This window comes from Amia ocellicauda, chromosome 11 (assembly GCF_036373705.1).
Source record: "Amia ocellicauda isolate fAmiCal2 chromosome 11, fAmiCal2.hap1, whole genome shotgun sequence".
Taxonomy (NCBI): Eukaryota; Metazoa; Chordata; class Actinopteri; order Amiiformes; family Amiidae; genus Amia; species Amia ocellicauda.
In genome coordinates this window covers 30,389,309-30,406,732 of record NC_089860.1, presented here as the reverse complement: position 1 = coordinate 30,406,732, position 17,424 = coordinate 30,389,309, and the positions used below count along the sequence as shown (strand labels likewise).

The window sequence follows — 17,424 nt, the reverse complement described above, 5'->3', positions numbered from 1 at the left end:
CTCGCATTCCTTGCATTGAGAAGCATAAGGACCCATTTCAGTACTTCTATTGACTGCAGAAAGTAATGTATCAAGAAAGAAATAAGTAACGATAGAACGGGACAATAAGTGAAGGAAGAATAACAAGAAGCAAGTTTTACACAGCTGTGCATGAATTGCCTACACAGCATATTGCGCACACAGATCTTTACATTTTCCTTGCACAAATTACAATAAATGAACACACTTGGTAAAAGGCATCATGACAGTTCCTTTTTCCCCCCTGCCCTCTTTCTCACACATTTGAGAACTATTTCTTTTTCACTTCCCAAAGCTGTTCCCTTTGGAATCAATTTTGACAGACTGTAAAATGCAGTGTTTCCAGGCGTGTATGAAACATTTAGCTGATATATGTTTTTTTAACATGCAAATGACATCCAGAGAGGAGAAGGGAACAGTGTCTAGACCTGTTGTGAGAGGAAAACAAGATATGTCAATGTCATTCAACACAGAAAAGATGTGCACACCCATGCAAACAAACACACATAAAGCTTTTTAAAAACCTGCCTTCTTTAGTTTGTACAGAAGACATATATCAAAATATGTATTGCTGCACTCTCAGCCTGTTTTGGTATTTTTACAAAATCTCAAGGGGTGGGGAAGGAATTACAAGTGGGACAAAATAGTTATTGCTGTAAAAAAATATAATAATACAATTAAATGCTGTATATTGGCTAGATTAATGAAAATTACATACGGAATGGTGCATCAGTGCCTGCTTTTGAAGGACATTTAATTAATTGTCTTTAATTAAATGTATTTAGAAAGGAGTTTTCTTTATTTTGATTGTAATTTTATCTACATAATTAACTGACTAACACTCTATATACAAAATATTGTATTACAATCCTTGGGCAAAATATTGCTGGTTATATATGAGTGAGAGCATAATTAAAAGTACACTAAGGCAACTGCCAAAAGCACAGCACATGTTAAATGTTGTATATACTGTTAATCAATACTGTTTCCCTCAGCATGTTGGCCAGCAGTTTAAATCCTGACAAAATGTTGAAGGTTTTGTTTGGCATCTTGAAAGATTGTTTAGAAACTAGAAAAGAAAAGAAGAAAAAAGATTTCTAAACTTAGCTGGGGGACATTCCAAATTTGATCGGTTGAAGAACAGCTGCGTTTAATCAGGCAAATCTGTTTTCCTCTGGGAAATCATATAATAAAATAAAGCAACTTAGTAGGGCAAGACATTCTCAGCCACAGGTCTCTGGATGAAATCAATACTCTAAACTTCTCAGATATTTATGTACACAGCATAAACTGTACATGGAGGAATTCCTGTAGGTTTTCTCACTTTTTAAATACAAAGCATTTCATTGATAATTACAAACGTTAAGGGATGTGTGGATATGCAGGTATTATTTATGAAAATCCTCCATCCCAGCTATAGTTTTCAATTATTCTGTGCACTTTTGGGCCAGGGAGAAGTGACAATATCCACCTGTATGAAAACAATGTTCATTGCACACACAACTCCAAAGAGGTATTCAAATCTTGTGTATGCTGCACGACAGCTAGTTCACAAACAGAGTACTTTAAAAATAAAAAGTGTTTTTTCTAACTATCCTGTGGTTTATTAGCCCTTTCTTGGCCCAGTATTAGAGCTGTCTGAATAATTACATCTATGCTAAAAGCTGTGCTGGGAGCCAGAAGCAGCAGCACTCCACACGCTTGTGTTTTTCTGGTGCCCCTGCAGCTTCAGATAGGGCTGTGGGGACTCTGTTGGCATGAGGCCCCAGCACCCTCCTCTAGCAAGAGCTGAGGAAAATAATTAGCGACATCTCTCCTCCCATGAATGGAAACAACCTGATGTGAATTGCGATTAGGCTAGCACAGTGCTGGCTAGGATTTCAGACTCAGGGGACCTGTCTGTGCAAACCGCATGCGAGCGGCAGGTTATGTTATGTTGAGTTTTTCTTTTTTTCCCTACCCTCTTCTTTTTCATCTTCCCCCCTTCTGACATTTCAAAGTGCTCTGCGTCCATTTATACAGCAACCTGCAGGGTTCCTAAAAATACACATCGTTTCACTACCCTTCACAGGCTACAGCTGTCCAAGTAACGCACAGGCAATTTTGAACATCCTAACAAGTGTTTTCCAGTTTGGACAAAATTAAACTTGAGACAGGAATCGGGGTAGGCCAGATTGACAAAGCAGAAGGCATCGCGCATCCATGGCGAATGATGCGAGTTGGAGTGGAAAGCGACTTTTTTTTGTTTTGTTTGGATGCGTTCTTAGGAGATGTCGGTTTGTGAAGAGTGTGCGATCAAGACCCTTGCTTGGATTCAAAACTGCTGTCTTGGGCGTCCTTCCAAGAGCCTGATCTACACAGCCCCAACAGAGACAACCCAGCTACACTAAAAGACCTGACGCAGGGCCTTGAATGCTTCACTAAGTTCAGAGGGAATGACATCAGCATAACAGGATCATTTTAAACATGTTACATAGACACCAATTTTTGTTTCCTTTTTGAATAGCAGGAGAATATATGAAGAGAGAATTATAGTCTTGAGATAAACACAACACAATACAAATTGCCTTCCTGACACACTTGACCTCACGCCAGGTTAGAAGGTAAACTAAAACGCAGGGTCTCTTTTTCTGGAAAATATGAACACCAAAAGAACAATGCATACGATGAGGTAACTGGAAATGAGTAAAAACAATAAAAAAACAGCCATCTTGTACAATATAGGATAAGCCTGAGGATATTATTTCCCTCATTAAAACGCAAAAACAATGTACAAAGTACTTCTCAGTTGAACAGGTTCTCATGATTGTACACAACACATTTACAGGAAATGGGTCTATGTGATCACTGTATAGTGTATCCTTGATAAATCCTGCAATCTATCCTTTAATGTGAACTTCAAATCAGTCCAATTAATTTCTTACATTTACTGACCAACCCAGCCTATCAAAAGAACTTGAAGATACATTGCTTTACACCGACACATAAACACTATTTTTTATTTGCTCTATTTGCTTTAATAATCCCATTAAATCCCAACCAAACAAGTATTTGTAGTCTTCGCTCTTTCGAATAACTAGCTGCTCTTCATCACAGAGTATGGCACGGCTGTAATGGCATGACTGCACAGCATCTGATGAAAGGTTTGAAACGGACAACTGGGCTCTCTGGTCTCACTGGGAACAGCAAATGAAGACTAGCCTGGGTTACTGTGCTTCTCTATGACAGCCGCCCAGTTTATTTTGAATTCTTGCCATTCTGCTGGCAGCTAATATGTCTCAATCAGATAACAGCTGCCTACGAGTCTGTTATTTTACAGATATAAGGACTGGCACTTTAGCGATCTGGATTTAACTCACTGCATAATAGGCACTTTGGGGGCAGCGACTGCAGTGGGACCTCGGTGTTGGTGCAGTGAGCACAGGTGTGCCCCCCGGACGAAATCTCCTCACGATATGCAAATCAAAAAACAACACGGCGTTCAATCTTGTTCGTGGCACTGAAATGACTTGAAAACCCAGAGACTTATCAGGAGAATGTTGTAGCTCTTAAATGTATGGGGACAACACCATGGTATATTAAAAAAAGTAAACAATCGTGCTGACATCACCTGAATATATAAAGCCCACTAATTGTATTTATAAAGAAAACAAATCCAGTACTAAATATTTGGAACAGGGATAGGAGAAATGGAGAATTCTGGTCATAATGGTGGTACAATGTAGCTGAAGCTGATCGTGAACGGCAAACTAAAAATAATGACTAGCAAACATAAAACTAAGAACTATTTCCCTCCTCTCATAAATGATGTCTATAAAAGTCTATCAAATGCCCAGAAAACTTTACATTTCCTACTCTGGGTAACAGCATTTTACCCTCCCCCAATTCTCATGAACTAAGGCTACCAGGCTTTACTCATCCATAAATCAGCGTAGTATCTTAGTACAACAGGCAAAATGCAGTTCAGGCCACATATTGGGAGCACTCTGCAAATGACAAACAGACAAGCAATTTGGTTGAGTTGAGTATGGAATAAATAAATGGAATCGGTGATTCATTAATCAGATTATGGTTCCAAGTACCGCCCATCACAACCTCGTGAAACTCATTCTCACAATTCTCGAGGAATTAAAACACCTTGGCATTCATTGACAACAGCTCGACAGCTGCCGATACACAACAAAAATAGGCCGCAGCTCCAGAGCACCCTATAATAATAGTAGCAGCTGTAATGCCATCAGGAAAAATAGGCGTAATTAAATCCCTGTCTTTAGTGTACATATATTTATTGCTTTATGTATCTCACATGGGCATGGTTTAGGAGGATAAACCACTACATATTAATTATTTCATAGAACAGCACAAATCTTATATCTGTCTAGAAATTGACTGTAGCTGAAACTGCCCAAGGAGTGCTCAAGTATTTTGTTATTGGAAGCTGTAAGGTCAGCGTGTATTTATATAAATTATAGTTAGCACACAAACCCAGCAGCGGCGTGTTTGGTTTTCCTTCTGAACTTTCTCAGAGGAGGGACAACTTGCCTCAGTAATTAGTGTGGTGCACCCGACACTGTGCTCATAGTTTTGCAGTAAAAGCTTCATCTGCTGTCTGTTATTATGAATGCAAAGCCAATTTCAACATCACTTTTATTATGCTTGCCAGAGACACGCATTTACAAATGCATAATTGTATTTTTTTATACATTTTCCAAGGAAATAACCAGGTAGTTGGGGTCACTGCAAACCTGACCAGGACCAATGTGAAGTTTTACGCCCCCCGCCCCCCACCCCCCGTCTATAATAAATGTTCTGAAAATTATGCATTGCTCTTCAATGTGCTCAGACATGACTTTGAAGAACAGTGGGGACACCAGCTGGATGTGCCCAATACTGCAGCCTGCTCATTTACAGAGCTTACATCAGGAAACGAACCACGATTCCTTGTTAACAAAATCCACACATGCATGCATTGAAATCATGTAAATTTGACCTCATGCGTTTGGCTTGGGGTCGAAAAGATCCCAACAATACCGATGTAGGAATTGGGGACACAGTGCTGTAATTGTATGTACCAAATGAACAGCTGACTTTTTGTCATTCAGTTGGGCATTGAACTCGTACAATTAAGGACAAGTGCCAAACCAACTGGCTGATCAATGGTGGCCTTGGGGTCTGGAAGTCAAGTAGAAGGTTTGAAACAGCAGGAGTGAACTTTAAATAACAGCTGAAATATTCCTCTTTAAGTATCCACGGGAGCAGCTTCCTGTCTACAGTGACTAATCCGTTTGGCTTCTCATCCCAATACAAACAGTATAGAAGTGGGGTTTTAGCTATCAAACCTGACCTAACATTTATAACTGTGATGGAAAAATGTTGTCTGGTCCAAAAGAAGAATAAACTAGTTACAGAACCTTTTAACATTAATCTACATGCTAGATTTGATATAAAAACTTCATGTTCCATTTCCCTTGTAACACCGTCCTTCGATGTGCTTTGCTGGCACGGTTTACGGTCAGCTGTGCTGCTGTATGTAATCCGTGGGTGGACTCGGGTGGTGCTTTTTTAGACTGTTGTCCCCTGCTGAAGAAACCTCCATGCACAGAGGGTCCAACTGCAAATGTTGAAGAATACAGCTTAATAAAGAAGGAAACATCAAATAAAGGAATTGCTAGAGCAGAACCTAATGCATCTATTTATAACAACGGTTCTACATTACACTTCTCAGAACAGGCTTTGTTCTAGAAACTGCTTGGCATCCTGTAACAAAATACTCATCTCTTCTTTTAGGGGGGGAAAACCCCCCACATACTGGTGACCACGGGGTTAGGTAAATTTGTACGACTCCCACAAAAGTGGTGTACCAGTGTTGGGATATGATTTGCAATTTTCCCCGAGACTTTGGAAGTTTCGCCGACTCAACATTGCTCACGTGGGTCAAGGTCCACGTGAGCAAACCAAGTGAAAGAGGCATGCCAACACAGGTAGGAAAACTGAGGAATGCACGTGCCCACAGAAACAACGTTGAAGAAACTGTGACAGCACCACTGAAGTATCAGATCCAAATGCAAATAATAAGCTGTGCACCGGACCGATAGACAGAAGTAAGGTAAAGGGGAGAATCTGCCCATCTTGGCTTAAACCGTTACTCAGAATAAGAAAGGCTTTGATAAACACAGTTCTGCAAAAGGCACATATACACCTACTATCAACCGTCATAAGCAGCTTTAATTGCAACAGAACAGAAACTGGGATGCAAAAAACATAAATTCTACTACAGTCTCAAACAACTCTTTAACCTTCTATGCAAACTTTACATATAAAAATAAAAAAGATGAAAGTTTCATTATGATATCTTTGTAGCTTGTTAGTCATATTTTCCGATTTCCATCTGACTTTGAATTTGGCAGGCCCCCAAGAAATTAATCTACCACATGAAAATGCAGAAGGCCATCCACAAGGATGTCTGTGTGGATATCAGCACAGTTTGCGACCAAAGGCTTGGCCTGCATTTACAAACTCATCGTCAGGATTCGCAGGCTTTTCGTGCGTCGTTCCAGAGATGCCAACTGTAGAAAAAGAATGTTTCACCAGGCTCCAAATGATGATAGTTGTTATCCCGAGGAGAGCAAATTACAGATAACAGTCATGAGATCAACTTATTTTCCAGCTTTCAAATAAATACTTATCCCACCCCCACTCCTTTCCAGAAAAAGTTCAACGAAAGGTCTTTCTGAAAGCACACTCGCTTGAGATGTACTCCCCTATAATCAAAGCAGACTCTGGGCTCCCTTTTATAAACCTTTATTACACAGGGCCCACCAACGCAACCTGGTGCAACACTGTGAGGTTTATTTACATTATTCACATACACTGTACCCAGTAGTTGCTTACATTTTTCAAGTTAAATAACTAAATTATTAAAGACAAAAATAACCAACACACTTCTTTGTCCAACTCATAATAATAATAATAATAATAATAATAATAATAATAATAATAATAATGTCAAATATGGTGTTGTGGTCTGTATTCCTACAATGAATTAAGCTGTCAGTCTTTTAAGGTGCATGTTAAAAACTGCGTGAGAGACTCATTTCAAAAGTACAATGTAACACTGTTGCACCATAATCGCAAGTGAAGAAGATGTGAATAAACATTTTCATTTTTTTTTCTCTTGCTTGTTTCCAGAGTTAATTATTTCTTCGATGAAGTCATTGCTGTTATGTTTTCTTCCTTTTTTTTCATGTGTATATTTTGTTTGTCTTGTTTTTATTTCTATTAATCTAAAAAGCAGTCAATCTTTATTTGGCACAGTTCTCGTTCTAAGCTGTGCTGTGGTCATTAAGTCTGTCCATCCAGTGGTGAACATCTCCCATCATCTCCTTCTCAGAGGACTTCTAAAAAATAAAAGAAACAAATAATAAATAATTAAAATGCATACACAATAGCACAACAATTCGGAGCCATTATCGTTTCGGCCCTTCATAAACAACTCAAACATTACCGATTTCACATTATAGTCTTTTCACACCCATTTGTTTTCAGTGCATTTGCTTTATAACACAAAGGCAGGTTCATCTTTCATGAAGAGAATGGAGTTTGAATTCGGGAGCAATCTGCGCTCCAAATGTCCAGTAACTTGCTTTTTATGGATTTTCTTCACAGGACTTAATTCCTCATATATATGTGCACATCATAAAGCGCGTGTGAAGTGAGGTTGCCATGGAGTAGCAGAGGTAGTGCAACAAAGACAGTCACAGAAATATGTGCTGAGTGATTTGCTCGAACTGAATCACCCCCCCTTCTGCCTGCAGATTTGAAACCTGTGCTCCTGCAGTATAAATACATTTTACGAGGGCTCTTATCTTGCAGCCTCATCTCGCATTTACTTTGCAGATGATTAATCACAGGCCCGTCTTCAGCAGTGACAGGTGAAGAGTGCCTTGGCTGCCACGAGGGGATGAGGCCGCTGTGATTACACACTTAAAAGTCTCCACCAGCCTGGGACGGCATTACTGGGGCAGGATCCTGTTTCTCGGAGGGACCACCAAGTGCCAGGGCAGGTTGACTGACTGGTGCTGTTATGCTAACACTGCTATTGCTGTATAGAGAATATCCCCCTTTTCACTGTCAATCCCATAATAGAGACCATAGCAGATGAAAGACCTTCATAATTGACATGCACCACTATATATCCAGAACTAATGGAGGAAAGCAACTTTACAGAGAGATTGTGTGACACAGTGATACGTAATGCAGTTGTAATGGATATAAATTCAAATTGCAATTCACAAATGGCTAAAATGCGGACAAAATCTAATTCTAATCCAATTCCCTTCTCTTTGTCTCTGCCATTCTTCTTAGAAAACTGGGAGCACATTTTCCTCAGGAAGTCAATGACACTGGGCCCCAATACCTGCGACGTGTTGGGTCTTCAGGGAACTGGCCTTTTTCAGGAAGGGTTCCTCCGACTCAAAGGCCAGGATTGGCTCACTCTCTGATTTTTCCCGCCCTCCGTTGTTGCTGCCGCTGTGATTGGCCAGCTCAATGATCTCCTCAAAGTCTGTGCCCTCCCCCTTGGCAGACAGGCCATTTTCGTGTTTGGCGGTCTGCACGCCGTTCACCACGGGAAGGGATTCCTTCACTGGGAGGCTGAGGGAGAGATGGGGGATACAGGCCTAAGTTAGGAAACGGCTCTTCAGGCAAGGAAAAAATAATTAGAAAGAAAAACTAAAAACAACAGCAACACCCCAGGGAACTACTTTATTTTTTTATTATTCATAATGTTTGAACTGTGACTGTGGGAACTAAACCATTCACATTTGAAACCTTGAGTTCTTCTTGCTATGAGCTGAAAATAATTATACAAGAGAGCACATTTCGCAAGCTAAAAGTTACACATGGTAGTGATCGTGCATTTCCATAACCTTGAAACAGAACAGCCAAACTGGTATCACTATAATCATTTGGAGGGAGAAAAGAAATAGGCAAGTATTTCTTTGTTTACACTGAAGCATCTTAAGTGTCTTACTCAAGACGCATCTTTTCAGACAGTACTATTCGTCCTTTTAATCCCTGTTAGATAGCACTTCATAGCATTTTATCATGCTTCTTGCATTATTGATTGATTGTTTTCCCCCTTGCTCCCTTTCCCGTAACCCTTGACTGTACCTTACATCTTGACGGCACTTAGCTTTACTTTCCAGGATGTATGACCTCACTTACTGTACTTGGAATTGGAATTGGAAGTTAAAAATTGAAATTGCTTTGTTTAATGTAAATTTGAATTTGTAATGTACTTGTGCCTTGTACTTAACTGTATTTCTGCACTTTGTATTGCACTTATGTTGTAAGTCACCCTGGATAAGGGCGTCTGCCAAGAAATAAAAATAATAATAATAATCTGGAACTCCAGAAAACATTGGACTGCCACCCCGCACCCAAGCCAATATCGAAGGCAAAAGGACAGTCTCCCCATTTACCTCAGAGTGGTCTGTTCCCCTGGCCTGTCTTTCATGCTGCTTTGTGATTGGGCCTCCTCTACCTCCTTGTTGGACATCATGGAGCCCAGGGCTTGCTGGGAGTTAGTTGACCCTGGAGGATAAATGTAGACATTCAGGGGGTATTCTTTACAACTCCTGCTTGATTCTACCCCAAAATCACAGTTTTCATTCCAGCCTGAAGTTCCAACCTTATCACAAGCATGCAACACCACCCACCCCCTAAAATAAATAAATAAATAAATGCAAATGACAACCATAGCATAGGTCAAGAGGAAGTTCACACACAAAGCTTATAATCTCTCAGTGCTTCAAAGAAATCACAATGAAATGCTTGTAGACAGAACCCTAAGAAGTGGTTTAAAAAAAGGCTGATTTCTGAACATCCCTTGTGTAAGGACATCTCGGATGAATCATTCCAAGCAGACGTGCTAGTCAAACTGCATTCATCACTGAGAAAATCTCTCTGAGTCACTGTGCACTATTTGTTTCCTCCCTTTCTTCCATTTCTAGCCTGACATTTTGTTTTTAGTTATGAAGTTTTCAGTGTTGCCTAAAGCTGTGGTCAGGATGTTTAAAATGTGGGCCACTCAAAGGACTTTATTAGAGAGAGACGCATGCCAGTTCCAGGACTGGATACCACATCAAACTTGCTTCATAGTCTGGCTTGCATGGGCTGCCACATCATCCTGACTTGCCTTCCCTTCTGTGCACATGGTATCATTCTACACCCTGTTCATCCCCGGCTCTATTCTGCCGGGATAGTAGCCCCACACATAAGAGCAATGAAGCGGCCTCATGTACCATTTGGCATGATGCTCCAGTTAACGAGCACCGACTGTTCCAAATTAGAAACTGAATGTTTGAAAAACTCATTACATACAAAAAAGCACGTCAGTCTAGCGTGGCATCCTGTTTTAAGTCTGTACATTTTACCATCAGTATCCTGTTTGGGTGCCTGCTAAGCACCGACAGGAGTGAGGTTGCACAAGTATTGGCATCTTCTGTGTTCATTTCTCTGACAAGACAGAGGCACTGTATTCACTCGCCTGTTTATACAAAACAAATCAATATTGCAGCAGTGTCCGTTTCTATAAAAAGCCACCCTTGTGCTTTGCTACAATTGATCAAATGAAAGAAAACGTATGTGGAATGGTTAAATACCTGCTTAACCTTTATGTAATCAATAACTTCTTCAGCACAAGCCCAACAGACTTATTTTAAATGACACAATGAAAACCACAGCCAGTATACTGCACAACGGTGGCAGCTAGAGTTGCCATATGAAGGTGTTTTATAAGAAAGGAGAAGCCGGGCAGGAATAGCCTACTGCTTAGAAATTCCCTCACTGACTCAAGAGAACAGAAGTTTCAATCTTTGCCAACAAAACAGCCACATATCTGTCTAGATTAAATAGATAGTTAACCATTTTAAGTTGGATATTCTCTTCTTCTCGTAAAAATATTAAAAACACTAACAGAGTGGCTGGCAGGCTCACTCTGACCAAGAGAAAGATTATGGTAGCAAGGCCATGGGGATGCCCTGTGTTGACAGTCGTGGAAAATGGACCATTCATACCACAGAGAGTACAAATGTCCCTCATACTGAAACCCAAAGCACAGGACTGAGTCGACTGCAGGGGAGAAACAGAAAGGGGACCCAGAGGTGTGTGGCGCCCCACTCATCTTACCCTTCTTGCTCTCAGGATCCGGTTTGGCATCTTTGCCGTTTACTTGTGCCGGAGAGGAAGACTTTGCATCTTTCTGCAATGCGAGAGAAAAGTAATGGTTAAGCTTTTGAAACATCCTTTGTATATGTATTTAAAATTATAATTATAATAATAACAAACAGCATGTAAAGGAAGCTGAGAAATGATTGAGATATTCTATTGTACCTTGTCTCCACCATCTGTTTTTCGTGTTCTTTTCATAATCTCTTCTAAGCGCTGAAAAGACAATAAGAAACAGTCAGACAAGCCTGGAAGACATTTTACCCAGAAGTCTCACATGCGATGAGAAACAATTGAACTGTGTAAGCAAAGGCTGTATTTAATATCTGGAGATAAAACAAGAAGCAAAATCAAATCAAATCCATCTTTTTTATGTGCGTCTCTTCAGATGTGTTTTTGACTTATTTGTAAGAAGTGCAGATGCTTTCAAGTAAATATCAGGGCAAATTTGTTTTCCTTTTAAGCAATACAGAGCCACAGTGATGTATGAAATGCTGGTTCATAGCAAACACTTTGAGCAGCAGCAGGTACAGGGAAGCTAAACGCTGGGGTTTCAGCTTGCTTTGTAAGGTTTACAGAGGAGGGGGCGTGGGTGACTGATAAACTGGGCCTTTGAAAGGGTGCGTGCTGTTCCAGCAGAATAATCCTATTGAAGCTCAGCACGGGAAGCACAGAGCAGCTCCACTTTTCCTAGCAGAACTGGAAAGACTTGATAAGGGCATTTTATTACATTGAAAGACAGCATAATACACTGAACAATAGCCTTTTTCTCCGGAGATAAGCAGAAATCCAAAATCCCAGAGACCTACCAAAATCACTATTCACAGCCGCTGTCCTTTTACGGAGATGATCTGTAATTATTTATTTCACGGTACCGCCTATTAGCGTAATATAATTCCTCATTCCTGAGAGGCCGTTGTACGTGAAGACGTTTCACATTCGGCTCTGATGTAATTCAGAGGCTTATTGTTCAACAGAACAGGGAGGGAACCTTATTGTGTATTGTTTAACTTCATATTATTGATAAAGGAACATAAGCAGTTTGAGAGCTGGTTATTCTCGATTCTTATGACACAATGCCTTTGACCATTTCATTTAATTGAGGTTTAAAGTGTCTGTCTGTTTTGACAGGGTTGGTTAACACAAATCTAAGTTATTGATTGGCTGTCAGATGAAAGGGGGAGGTGGGGGGTCCATGCAACACAACTCCAGCCAACAGTAAGGTATTTGCGCAATGATGCCTAGAACCAATAGTGCCCTAAATAAGAGTGGATTATTTTTCAGGGATTTCACTTATTAAATGTCTTCATTACCTTCTTCCTCTCCAGACGCTCCTGCTCTTCCTTCTGGAAGTGTTTCTCTCGCTCCAGGCGCTGCCTCTCTGCCTCCTCTCGGGCCTTCGCCTCCGCCTCGTCTCTCTGCAACAAAGTAACACAAACAGTCACATCTGCACCTCTCCTGACCCCTGAGCAGCAGCTCTGTCCATCTCCAGACAGTGGTGATCAGGGCACCCAATACTGGCTATAAAAATGTAAAAAACAGTACTGTGACAAAATATTGAACTTCAAGTACTAGTGGGCTGCTTAAGAGCTCACAATTAGGGTATAATTATAGATTTGGATGTATTGTTTCTCTACACATAACATGACTTAGACACTTGACATTATTATTTAATAAATGAAAGCAGTGGCTCGATTCGATTTTCAGACCATCAGAAATGAAATTCTAGTTCTCCACTAGGTGGCAGCACTGGAGCACTATTCAATGTGCCATAAAAGGAAAACAAAAACAAAAAATCAGTGGCAGATCAACTCAAATTACACAGTTCATAATATGAACAAGCCGCCCACAGACAGCAGAATAAAAAAATAAAAATACTTGCCAGGTTTGGCATGTTTCAGGGTGTTTTGCTTTAACATTTTGTTTGCAGTCTGCCTGGGTAATGAATTGCAGCTGTTTTAAGCAATGCCAACCAACAGGCATGTAAAAATGGTCATCTGATTTGCCTACAGTTATGCATTCTGCACCACAATTCAGCACTGCAGCTCCATAACCACAGTCTAAGCCAGGTGACCAATCAGTGATCCACATCAAAAACAACAGAGCAGAAATAAAACCAATATTGTACATGAACATCATTAAGTACATTAATGAGATCAGGGCTGAGAGGCTACATTACCTCTTTACTAAAAGGTGAACTAAAGTAATTGGTTTAAAAACTAAATTTGTTTCTGCAAAAAGAGCCAATTCTAAATCTGAATGGTATATTGGCTAAATTTGAGGGTTTCTGATCATCCGTGATCTTTCTATAATTTCTCCAGTGAAAGGAAGTCAAACAAGCTGAACAAGCACCCTTCGATCTCCATCACTCGGGTTGCTTTCATCACAACCTTTAACCTTGAGAGTGCAATTAAACATAAAAAAAATAACACTTCATTAAACTCACATAGGTCCCCCCCACCCCCCATCCTCAGGGCTACCGGCATCAATCAAAGATGATCGGACAAGAGAAACAGAAGACAAAAGACTCAACAGAAGCAGGGATAATCATTAAGATTAAAGAACTGTTGCCAGAAACATCATTGAGTGAAGAGACCCCCCCACCTGTCTCTGGAGCCGCTCATTCTCCTCCTGTTCGGCCCGGGCCTTCTCCTCTGCCTCCCTCTGCTGCCGGGCCTCGTCCTCCTGCCGCTGCACCTCCTCCTGCTGCTTGCGCTCCTCTGCCAGCCTCTGGGCCTCGGCCTCACGCTGCTTCCTCTCCTCCGCCTGCCTCACTGCCCGCTCCTCTCGCAGGACCCTGTGGACGACAGCCCAGTTAAGACGCCAAATTCCAGAGCGAGACGGACAGAAACCCCCCCCCCCACACCCCCAGAAACTGCCCACTCCAGAGCCATTCTGTTTTCTTTTCTTCGGTACCCTTTTCCCACGTCCTGATGTTGATGATTTTTTTCTCAGCCTTTTCGACGCTCTGGAACAGGCCCAGGATAAACAGATTGTGTTCCAGGCACGCAGTCCTTCGCAGATTAGCTCATTTCTTTACATAACCGTTACTTGTTTACGAGTTTCAAGCGCTGACTTTGGCTAAAGAGAAATCCACTGCAATTGAGTCACACCTGTGATTCACAACATCACAAGCGAATTCAAGGGGAAATGATCTTGTGATATTTAATAAATGCAGAAATGATCACTGATGGCACAACTCACTGGAGATTCAAAGCCCTGGACGGAGTGAATTGCTATACCATTGGGGGAGTTACCCAGAATTACCTGTAGCATCCTAAAAATCTGAGCTGAAACTGTTCATCACAATGACAGCCTAAACTAATATGCTGCTTCACTGGAGACACAGTTGATTCTAGCTTAATTGAAACCTTTCTTAGGCTAAATGCCTGAGCTGGAGTTGTTTATTCATAGGAAATCTCTAATTTAGTGTAAAAATATAAAAGATATGAGCCAGATAATCTTTCAAATATTTGTCTCAGGCATGAAAATAGAGGAATGGAATGTCATTACTCTATAAAAATAATAATTTCCAGTTTATGAAGATCTACCGACGCTCAAATCATTCATTTACCATATAAAGGTCTTTTAGTTCATTTTCAGGCCCGATTTAGCTCAATGATAGCAAAAACAGTCATACAGAATACAACCATGCCAAATCACCCACTCTTGTTTTTATTTTGAAGCAATTGAATCTTTCATCACATTGCAGGCTCACACTGAAATTACTCAAGCATTTTGTCAAAGTCAGAAGTGCTGAATGCACAAGATGCTACACGAATCCCCAGGGATTAACTAAAAGGGTAATTTGAGGTTAGAATCAATAACCCACAGGGATGATTATTGTTGCTCTCTCCTTTCATCATCGATTGCTCTTATGCAGCCTCACGGCCAAAGATGAAAAACCCAAAATGCACAACCTTGAATAAATAATGTTCTTATATCCTATTGTTGCATCACCATCAGATACAAAAAAAACCTACTACATCATGCAAAAAAAATAAAGAAAAAGGAGCCATAAAGGACTGTTGCATGACACTAGACAAAAGCCTCTGCAGTTGTCATTGTGAGCAAATCCCCGAGCCCGGTACTGCCATTAAGCATTCCCTGAAAGAGAAGCACCCGCTTGGAGGTGAACTCACTGACCTGTCTCTCTCCTCCTGTTCTCTTTTCTCCTGCTCCTCTCGCTCCCTCTGCTCCCGGGCCTGCTTGCGTTTCTCGGCCAGGATCCTGGCAGCCTCCTCGGGGTCGTTGGTGCCGGCCATGGGCTTGCTGGCAGGAGCACTCGCGGGGACAGCCGCAGGCGGGGTTTGCTCTGGGGCTGAGGCAGAGCAGGAAGAGGGGGTGGGAGCTGTGAATGGTGCAGCCAAAGAAGGGGGCGTTGCCGGAGCCGAGGACACAATAATGGCTGGGACAATGGTTGAGCCTGGGAGACCCAAGAGAGAACGCAAAACAATGCATCTCTTGTTGTCTGTGTGGGGTGCCACTACTACAGGCCCTACCCACACTGCACTGCCGCCTTTAAATTAAACTGAAAATCTGTCGGTATTTACACTGTGGTCTGAAAACCACAAGAATGCAAAAATAAAATACATTTGGAGAGATGTTTACAATCTATAAAGAAAATATAGAATTCTTAAATGTGCCCGAGTTTCAGTTTCTGACTAATCATTCAGATAATTTCAGAATAAGGATAAATATGAATTAGAAAAATATACCTTAAAGGGAATTGAGCAACAGATAAAAACAGCTTCTGCAATTATTTGATTACTGCAATTAATATATGGTGTAAAATATGGTATTTCCATAGATGTGTTATGTGACACACTAGAGCTGCTAGTTTGTGTTCCCCCGAATAACAGTGCCAAATTAATTTACATAGAGATGTTGTTAAGATGCTAATTATGCTCTAGTGCTGTAAACATTGCTGAGCTTTTGCAAGTGTTTAATTATACTCTCAAACTGGAGAAACAGCGATTCAAAAACACAACAATTATTACATTTTGGTTAAATGGAAACAATAGATTGATAAAAACAAATAGGCCCGAGCACAAAACAGTGACTGCAGATGTTACCTCTGTTCTCGTCCGGCGTAGCTGGCCGCCTCGCCTCTCTCATCTTGTCCACAGCAATGGGCGAGGCTGTGCGCTGCTCTGCCCGGGCCGGGGTCTTCGATCTCTTAGTGCGGAGCTTAGGTACAGTTGGGGGGGCACGCGGGGAGGGGGGTTTGGGGGCCACTGCTGGGTTCGGGGAGGCAGGCCGTGCCTTCGGGGGTGCCGGGGACGAGGGACGGTTCTTGGGCAATGGACTGTTAAAGAACACGGTCACTGATTTAATATCACACCGGAGCGGTCACTCACAGCAGCCCACAGCACATACACCGAACAACCCGCAGTGCAAGTGCCCGAAGCGCCCAGATGAACGAGGGACTAGAGGTCAGGCAGGACAGATGTGTCACAATATCAGATATTGTTTCAAAATTAGCTTTTACTAAGGAATGTCAACAGGACATTATTAACCCCCTATTGTAGCCCAAAATACTGCAAAACAGAAAGCAAATAATCACTGTTCAGGTTTATTATTTGGTAATTATTATTATTTGGTAGTGTGATGCAGGCAGTAAAGATCAGTTAAGGGAAACGGGTGCCTCTTTACGAGCGAGACTCTTCCTCTCTGTATTCCGAACACTAAACTAAAGATGGCAGATTATGAAAGTTAATGGGAAAAGAAAATGAACACCATTGGCTTTCATTTCTAGGACTTCCAGCTGGGAAGGAGCAATCAAAAAAATGTGTGCGTTTGTTTGAATCTGTATCTCACAAATAAAACTTCCACTACAGACCATTGTTTACATCCCTCTTTGCTGGAACATAAAACAACACAGAAAATGTACCACTCTATAGAATGGTACCTTTGTGGAGTCACTGCACAAATCCTTAAGACAAGCTGATATTTCATCTATCTTGATTCAGAGCTAAGCACCTGGAAATAAATACAGAACAGGGAGCACAGCCAGCTGCAGTTAACACCTTGGCTCGGCTCGGCTCAAACAGGAGGAACAAACAAATAATAAAAAAAGAGGGTGATAAAGCTAGCCTGCAGTGTGTGATGTTACCAAGATTTCTGGTTCTGCTCAAGTCTTCCTTGATTACATGCCAGGAATACCTTCAACACAAA

At 41.2% G+C, this 17,424-nt stretch overlaps 1 protein-coding gene across 5 annotated transcripts in view; it reads right to left on the bottom strand.

The window, feature by feature from the left end:
* Positions 1-6,225: 6,225 nt before the first annotated feature.
* LOC136763404 (MAP7 domain-containing protein 1) overlaps positions 6,226-17,424 on the bottom strand; it is a 56,629-nt gene continuing 45,430 nt past the window's right edge. For 4 of the 5 annotated variants that reach the window (XM_066717388.1, XM_066717389.1, XM_066717391.1 and 1 more), the window contains 9 exons: positions 16,323-16,555; positions 15,394-15,673; positions 13,852-14,044; positions 12,561-12,665; positions 11,413-11,463; positions 11,209-11,281; positions 9,501-9,612; positions 8,435-8,670; positions 6,226-7,415 (listed from right to left, as the gene is read on the bottom strand). In XM_066717388.1, the coding sequence (XP_066573485.1) occupies positions 7,405-7,415; positions 8,435-8,670; positions 9,501-9,612; positions 11,209-11,281; positions 11,413-11,463; positions 12,561-12,665; positions 13,852-14,044; positions 15,394-15,673; positions 16,323-16,555 (1,294 nt within the window). In that variant the 3' untranslated portion in view covers positions 6,226-7,404. The remainder of the gene's footprint in view (positions 7,416-8,434; positions 8,671-9,500; positions 9,613-11,208; positions 11,282-11,412; positions 11,464-12,560; positions 12,666-13,851; positions 14,045-15,393; positions 15,674-16,322; positions 16,556-17,424) is intronic. The other variant, XM_066717390.1, reaches the window with a different exon arrangement.